An 8,953-nucleotide genomic window follows, 5' to 3' on the forward strand; every position below is an offset into this window, starting at 1 on the left:
TTGGGGCGCTCTTGTTCAGCAGAGGCGACCCTAGGCTTACTAATCGAAAGCGGAGCTATTCTTCCTTTTTATAGTTATTTTATCAAGGATACAACACCGAGTCACATTTACAAATAGTGTAACTTACACCATCATTTATGTGAATAAAATTCATACCAAATGTATGTGATTTTTTTTACTTACACAACACCGGAAGCCTCTTCAAGCCTGCCAGTGTCACACAGATTGTCGTCCCCCTGCTTGCTGTCAACATGGCCGCATTGGTTTGTTCCAGAATCCTCCTTCAGAGATCATCGCGGCGGTTAACCTTTTGCTCCGTAAAGGCGCCGACTTTTACCAGGTATATCTCAATCAATAATTGATCATGTTTAAGTCACTATTGAGGTAGAAATAGACTCAAATGGGAGGCATTTAAAGACTGACTTTCCTATGTTTTTCCATTACAACACAGCCCGTCAGCCAAGATTTGAAGTTTCATGTGTTATTCACTTTTCCTAACTCCATCCATCAATTTTCTACCGCTTATTCTCTTTGGGGTCGCGGGGGGCGCTGGTGCCTATCTCAGCTACAATCGGGCAGAAGTCGGGGTACACCCTGGACAAGTCGCTATCTCATTGCAAGGCCAACACAGATAGACAGACAACATTCACACTCACATTCACACACTAGGGCCAATTTAGTGTTGCCAATCAACCTATCCCCAGGTGCATGTCTTTGGAAGTGGGAGGAAGCCGGAGTACCCGGAGGGAACCCACGAAATCACAGGGAGGACATGCAAACTCCACACAGAAAGATCCCGAGCCCTGGATTGAACCCTAACTACTCAGGACTTTCGTATTGTGAGGCAGACGCACTAACCCCTCTGCCACCATGAAGCCCCGTTTTACTAACTCTTTTAACAAAAAACATGCTGCAAATTCGTTCAATTGATATTCAATGTCCATCCATCTTCTTCCGCTTATCCAAGTTCGGGTCGGGGTGGGCAGCAGCCTAAGCAGGGAAGCCCAGACTTCCCTCTCTCCAGCCACTTTGTCTAGCTCTTCCCGGGAGATCCCGAGGCGTTCCCAGGCCAGCCGGGAGACATAGTCTTCCCAACGTGTCCTGGGTCTTCCCCGTGGCCTCCTACCGGTTGGACGTGCCCTAAACACCTCCCTAGGGAGGCGTTCGGGTGGCATCCTGACCAGATGCCCGAGCCACCTCATCTGGCTTCTCTCGATATTCAACAATAATATACTATTTAATTGTATGTTTATTTGGAAATGAGGAGGATCATTCAGATGTATACACGGGTGTCCAAAGTGACCCACAGCTAGTTTCTTAGTATCCCTTCGACACGTCAGAAAATTAAATAAATTTATTGATAATGAGGTATATTTGATATAAGACTAGCAGCTATTTGTTTTGTCACCTTTAACATGAACGCTAAGATGCAAATGTTTGTTTTCAAATAACCTAGCACATAGGATGTGCACCGTGATACCATCAATTGATTAACGTGGACCCCGACTTAAACAAGTTAAAAAACTTATTCGGGTGTTACCATTTATTGGTCAATTGTCAGAATATGTACAGTACTGTGCAGTCTATTAATAAAAGTTTCAATCAACCAAAATAAAAAGTTGGTTGTAGCATCTTTAATGTATGAAATGCATAAAGTGGCCCTCATTCTGTAATTTCTCATTATGCGGCCCTCTGCGGAAAATGTTTAGACACCCGTTTTATATGATGACCAAATTTAAAATAAATAAAATGCTTCTGTGTGGGTTCCCTCTTGGTACTCCGGCTTCCTCCCGCCTCCAAAGACATGCACCTGGGGATAGGTTGATTGGCAACACTAAATTGGCCCTAGTGTGTGAATTTGAGTGTGAATGTTGTCTGTCTATCTGTGTTGGCCCTGTGATGAGGTGGCGACTTGTCCAGGGTGTACACTGCCTTCCACCCGAAAGACATGCACCTGGGGATAGGTTGATTGGCAACACTAAATTGGCCCTAGTGTGTGAATGTGAGTGTGAATGTTGTCTGTCAATCTGTGTTGGCCCTGCGATGAGGTGGCGACTTGTCAGGGTGTACACTGCCTTACGCCTGAATGCAGCTCCAGCGACCCAGTGACCCCAAAAGGGACAAACGATAGAAAATGGATGGGCTTCTGGCCGAATTGATCGCAACACCTGGCAACATACTTGTGCTGCTGACTATATTTCCATTATTTGTAGTTTTAGTTTTGTATTGTTAACGAACGTATACATTAATCTGTTGTTATTCATTGAGTGAAAGTTGTCCATTCATATTTTTTAAATTTCATTGACATATTTTAGAAATAATCATTTAAGCCCCTGGTTTATCTCTGGCTCCTTCTGGTGGAGTTTTCAGTAACTACATTCCCCTTCAGTTTGCAAAAACAGGTCCAGTATTACCAGCCCTACACTATCCTTCCATCCATTTTTTCTACCGCTTGTCCCTTTTGGGGTTACGGGGGGTGCTGGAGCCTCTGGTTCACATAAATAGTCACAGTTACGCAAAAGGAAATCTGGTATTTGGCAAGTTGGCTAAGTCTCTTTTGGCTTTTAAAACACTACACATGGCAGCCGTTTTTTTGTAAAGATTACAGAAGAAATTCTTGTTTAAGTTTAAGACAAATTGACGGAATAGAAATTGAAAGAGTAAATGAAACCAAATTTCTAGGTATAATGATTGATGATATATTCAACTGGAAATCTCACGTAAATAAATACACAACATAAAGTTGCAAGAAACACGTCAATAATGAATAAAGCTAAATATGTTCTAGACCAAAAATCACTTCATATTCTCTACTGCTCACTAGTGTTACCATATCTGAGTTACTGTGTAGAAATTTGGGGAAATAATTACAAAAGTACACTTCATTCACTAACAGTGTTACAAAAAAGATCAGTTAGAATAATACATAATGTTGGATATAGAGAACATACAAATCCTTTATTTATTGAATCAAAGATACTGAAATTCCACGACATAATGAATTTGCAAACAGCTAAAATTATATACAAAGCAAACTAACCTGCTTCCCAAGAATATACAACAATTCTTCTCAACAAGAGAGGAGAAATATAATCTTCGAGAAAAATTTAATTTAAAACATTTGTACGCACGCACAACACTTAAGACCTTCAGTACATCAGTATGTGGAATTAAATTATGGAATGGATTAAGCAAAGCAATCAAACAATGTACTAATATGATCCACTTTAAGAAACTCTTCAAACTTAAAGTGTTTACAAAGTACAAAAAAGAAGAACCATGATAAACATTCTGAATTTATTCACCCATTCATTCTTTCATTCTCAAAATAATCTTACTTATCTCATCGTATGGACTAAAACTTACTTCACCAATTATTTATTTATTTATTTTTATTGTGATTACTTATGGAGTATTTTGTGAATACATTGAGAACAGGAAGTGAACAAAAGTTTTAGCAACTGTTATGTAAAAGAAAAGGGGTAGGATTAAATAAACTCTGCTTCTTCCTACACCTTTTCGAACATCTTGAAAAGATCCATCCATCCATCCATTTTCTACCGCTTATTCCCTTTCGGGGTCACGGGGGGCGCTGGCGCCTATCTCAGCTACAATCGGGCGGAAGGCGGGGTACACCCTGGACTGGAAATTGTGATGTATCATGTTGTATGCTTGCATGTTCGAAATTAACTCAAACTCAACTCAACTCATTTTTCTCCCAGTCAATTTTTGTCCCGCGGTCATCGTTTGAGCCCGAGCGATGATGAGATGTACCAGCGTACGTCAGTGTCCATCATGAAGAAAGAACCTGGCACCGGCATGATAATCCTCAGCTACAGTCCCCAGGGATTCGACATTGATGGCAACCGTGTGCTTGGGCCTTGTGCTCTACTACCTTCTGCCATCCTGCAATGGAAGGTACACTTCAATATTAATATTACTACTGTTATTTTTTTACTTTTCTTCTTTTTTACTGCATGTCACTTTGCAGGTTGGGAATTTTAAAGAAATCACGGAAGAAAGTGTGTCACTTTTCCACATGCTTGTACCCCAAATAGGTATAAATTTAAGTTATTTATGTAATATTTTGTAAAACAAAAAAGGTGCGCATGTCATGTGTGGTATTATTGTGCAGAGATTCTGGTGCTGGGCACGGGGGCACGGCTTGAACGCATTCATCCTTCAGTCCTGGCTTTGCTCAAGCGCAAAGGCATTGCCGTGGAGGTGCAAGACACGGTAACTGTCACTTAAGCCCGCACATTTGGGATATCCATTCATATTTTACATGAAAATTAATAGGAGTTTGTGGGAATTGAGTAGAAATACAGGGTACTTCACAAAGTGTAATGAAAGAGCAAACCTGCTCAGTGGCCTTGTGGTTAGAGTGCCAACCCTGAGATGGGTAGGTCGTGAGTTCAATCCCTGGCCGAGTCGTACCAAAAACTATAAAAATGGGACACATTACCTCCCTGTAATTGGGGGTTTAATCACCAAAATGATTCCTGGGTGCGGCCACTGCTACTGCTCACTGCTCCCCTCACCTCCCAGAGGGTGAACAAGGGGATGGGTCAAATGCAGAAGACAAATTTCACCACACCAAGTGTGTGTGTGACAATCATTGGTACTTTAACTTAACTTAAAAAGTTGCAATTATGACTCTTATAACATAAAGCTGCCATGCAGGCTGTTGTTTCTTTAAAGGGGAACTGCACTTTTTGGAATATGAGAGACAAGAAGACAAAAGTGTTTTGTTTTTTTTCTATTCTAATTTGTAAAAATCGTCTCGTTCTTGGAAGCTGGCAATGCAATTAAGAGGAGCAATCCATTCTGCCTCTAAATTACTCTGAAAATGCATCCAAAAACCGCCAACAATACTTCATTTATGTCCTGTAACCTGTGTAATAACCAAGCTGTAGCGACATTGTTTTGGTAAGAGCAACAAACTCTGAGGAATTTTTCTATCGAGTCTAGAAATACATCTTCTTGCGGCGGCATACTTCAGCATTAGCCGCAAGTTCGCTACGGCAAGAAGTAACCTAACTTTTGCGTCATTAGCGGAATTGCTTTTGAGTTTATAATGCACAACACACTGCGATAGGACACCATTCTGTACTGACTGAAAACACGAACAATCATGTTACAGTACCTGTCAAGTATTACACCACATTTATGTTTTGTTTGTACACAGCTAGCTCGACAGTGTATGTAGTCGTAAGAACACGCATGATTCTCTGCATGTACCATCATCATTATTACAGCGACTCACTCAAGGGACACACAGTGTCTGTTTAGTCCAGCTGACTGGGGAAGTTTTTTTATGTTGACTTTGTGTTAGCACGCCATATTTGTCGGCATAGAATGCCTCCAACTTCCACATTTCAAACCTCCATGTCACGCCGACCTCATTCTCCGAGCTTCCATCTGCTCCAATGTTTCACTCTCTCTTCATGCTCATTGCTATAACCAGCAGTTCATCCTCTGTATATTCAGGTTCAAAAAGATAAGGTTGTCAATACTCATTTGTCCAAAAATTGTTGTCTTTGTTGTCTGTTACCAAGTTTGCCATGATTACAACACACTCACTTTTGTTTCCGGAAGTAGAAACACACATTTGTTGCCTGGAAGTCGGAAGTGCGCTGCTATGGAAACGGAAATAAAAGTGCAAAGTAAATCCGTTCCGGTAATGCATAAAATGACCAAAATTCAATACATTTTAAACATATTAATATACTTGCAATGTGTATACAACAGGTTGATGGTTTTGAAGTTATTTTAGAGGGCTTTGAGGGCTTCAACGGTGACTCCCATTAGCTGCGATTAGTAAACATTTTTTATCATCTTTATAATTCAAAAAATAAAAAAGGCATGTGTTCTTGTCTCTAATGACGACTGTCAACATTAGGAAACTTTTTTTTTTTTAAAGTGCAGTTCCCCTGTAAAACTGTCATTGTTCAAAGGATAATAACAAATCAAAATCTATGTTGTCATGAATTAATTGACCTATTGAAGGCTCCAATTACTTCACATCAAATATTACACTTTTGGGGTAAAATATTGTATATTTTGTGTTTTCTGTAAAAACTCAGTTTTCAATAACATAAAGGACATAAAACAAATGAAAAAAAAACATCAAAATGTATTGAAATGTGTAATCAACGGATAGATCTGAAGTTAATCTGGAGATTTAAGCGTCAAAAGTACAATAATAAAATTCAATGTATGTCTTATTTGTAATATATACATATATATGTAGAGTTGGTAGGGAAAGTATTCAGACCCCTTTAAATTTGTCTCTCTTTGTTTCACTGCAGCCATTTGCTGAAAAATCTGAAAAGTTCATTTTATTTCTCATTAATGTACATTCAGCGCACCATCTTGGGCAGTTTCGCCCATTCCTTCTTGCAGCACCTCTCAAGCTACATCAGGCTGGATGGGAAGTGTTGGTTTTCATCGAGGATGTGTCTGTTTATATTGCTGCATTCATCATAGTCTAGTCAGGGAGGTGACCAAGAAGCCAATGGTCACTCTGTCAGAGCTACAACATTCCTCTGTGGAGAGAGGAGACTCTTCCAGAAGGACAGCCATCTCTGCATCAATCCACCAATCAGGCAGGTAGGGTAGAGTGGCCAGAAGGAAGCCATTTCTTGGTAAAAAAAGTTTGCCAAAATGCACCTGAAAGACTCTCAGACCATGAAAATAAAATGATCAGGTCTGATGAGACAAAGATTGAACTATTTGCCATGAATGTCAGGCATCATTTGAAGGAAAGCAGGCATAGCTCATAACCAGGGCGATACCTATTTCCCTACAGTGAAGCATGGTGGTGGCAGCATCATGCTGTGGGGATGTTTTTCAGCGGCAGGAACTTGTAGACTAGTCAGGGTAGAGGGAACAATAAATGCAGCAATATGCAGACGCATCCTGAATGAAAAGCAACGCTTCTCATCTAACCTGATGGAGCTTGAGAGGTGCTGCAAAGAGGAATGTGCGCAACTGCCCAAAGATAGGTGTGCCAAGCTTATGGAATTGTATTCAAAAATGCTTGTAAGTGCTGCCAAAGGTGCATCAACAAAAATATTGATCAAAAGGTCTGATTTCATGACTGTCTTGAGTTTCCAATCATTTCTACAACTCTTATTTTTTTGGGATAGAGTGATTGGAGCACATACTGTACTTGTTTGTCACAAAAAACATTCATGAAGTTTGGTTCTTTTATGAATTTATTATGAGTCTACTGAAAATGTGACCAAACCTGCTGGGTCAAAAGTATACATACAGCAATGTTAATATTTGGTTACATGTCCCTTGGCAAGTTTCACTGCAATAAAGCACTTTTGGTAGCCATCCACAAGCTTCCGGTTGCATTTTTGACCACTCTTCTTGACAAAATTGGTGCAGTCCAGCTAAATTTGTTGGTTTTCTGACATGGACTTGTTTTGTCAGCATTGTCCACACATTTAAGTCAGGACTTTGGGAAAGCCATTTTAAAACCCTTCATTTTAGCCTGATTTAGCCATTCCTTTACCACTTTTGACGTGTTCTTGGGGTGATTGTCGTTTTGGAACGCCCAAGACCCAACCTCAGCTCAATTTTTGTTTCATCTGACACCACATGGACAAAGATAAGACCTTCTGGAGGAAAGTTCTGTGGTCAGATGAAACAACTATTGAACTGTTTGGCCACAATACCCAGCAGTATGTTTGGAGGAAAAAATGTGAGGCCTTTAATCCCAGGAACACCATACCTACCATCAAGCATGGTGGGGTTAGTATTATGCTCTGGGCCTTGGGCGCAGTTGGCTGTTCCAACAGGATAATCAGCCCGAACACACGTCAAAAGTGGTAAAGGAATGGCTAACTCAGGCTAGAATTAAGGTTTTAAAATGGTCTTCCCAAAGTCCTGACTTAAACGTGTGGACAATGCTGGAGAAACAAGTCCATGAACTGCACCAATTTTGTCAAGAGGAATGGTCAAAAATTCAAGCAGAAGCTTCCCAGAAGCTTGTGGATGGCTACCAAAAGCGCCTTATTGCTGTGAAACTTGCCAAGGGACATGTAACCAGGTATTAACATTGCTGTATGTATACTTTTGACACAGCAGATTTGCTCACATTTTCACCCATCCATCCATCCCATCCATTTTCTACCGCATATTCCCTTTTGGGGTCGCTGGTGCCTATCTCAGCTACCTCATCGCAGGTCACATTTTCAGTAGACCCATAATAAATTCATAAAAGAACCAAACTTAATGAATGTTTTCAGTGACCAACAAGTATGTGCTCCAATCACTCTATCACAAAGAAATAAGGGTTGTACAAATGATTGGAAACTCAAGAAAGCCATGACATTATGTTCTTTACAAGTGTATGTAAAATTTTGTTAGGCGTTAAAAAAAAAAAAAAATTGGATGACTTATTTTTAACAATTTTATGGCTAAAATCCTAAAATGTATGTATGTATGTATACAGTATAATGTAAAGGTTTGGGAATGAAAAAATATTGAAATGGCCTTCAGTAGAAAAGGTTTGGACACACCTGATATAAACTGTTATTATATACAAATGGAAATATACCAATTATGTACAAACTTTTTTATGCTGTCCTTCTGTTTCTGTTGCGTGGTTTTCTTCCAGCCAAACGCATGTGCCACCTTCAACTTCCTGATAAATGAGCACAGAGTCGCAGCTGCTGGTCTGATCCCTCCGACCTTCAGCAGCACAGGGTTGAAAATATTGGATGAGGAGTAGGTGACGTGAAGCAAAAACCAGGACTGTTGGCAGCAGCGCTTGAGTGAGAGCTTCACATATAATCTCACGGTGATGCTTTTCCGCAGATGTTTTTTTATTTATTTACCACACCAAACAGGACATGAAGAGCTGGACTGTCCCCACATTAAAATTCAGTTGAAATGAGCTGAACAGCAAAGATTACTGTGTTACTTTCATTTTGTAGAT

The 8,953-nt window shown here is 40.1% G+C and overlaps 1 protein-coding gene across 1 annotated transcript; it reads left to right on the forward strand.

Moving 5' to 3' along the window:
* Positions 1-174: 174 nt before the first annotated feature.
* On the forward strand, positions 175-8,911 carry ndufaf3 (NADH:ubiquinone oxidoreductase complex assembly factor). The gene is made up of 5 exons (XM_061874252.1): positions 175-340; positions 3,723-3,918; positions 3,992-4,058; positions 4,136-4,236; positions 8,633-8,911. Exons 1-5 carry the CDS (start codon positions 252-254, stop codon positions 8,744-8,746), a joined length of 567 nt encoding a protein of 188 aa, XP_061730236.1. The 5' UTR covers positions 175-251; the 3' UTR covers positions 8,747-8,911.
* The last annotated feature ends 42 nt before the right edge of the window (positions 8,912-8,953 follow it).

Source organism: Nerophis ophidion, linkage group LG16 (genome assembly GCF_033978795.1).
Source record: "Nerophis ophidion isolate RoL-2023_Sa linkage group LG16, RoL_Noph_v1.0, whole genome shotgun sequence".
Lineage (NCBI taxonomy): Eukaryota > Metazoa > Chordata > Actinopteri > Syngnathiformes > Syngnathidae > Nerophis > Nerophis ophidion.

Coding starts and splice junctions, on each gene's coding strand:
- ndufaf3 (XM_061874252.1), top strand. CDS start 252: ATGGCCGCATTGGTTTGTTCCAGAATCCTCCTTCAGAGATCATCGCGG. Junction 341..3,722: donor AAGGCGCCGACTTTTACCAG/GTATATCTCAAT, acceptor TTTTTCTCCCAG/TCAATTTTTGTCCCGCGGTC. Junction 4,237..8,632: donor CCGTGGAGGTGCAAGACACG/GTAACTGTCACT, acceptor GTTTTCTTCCAG/CCAAACGCATGTGCCACCTT.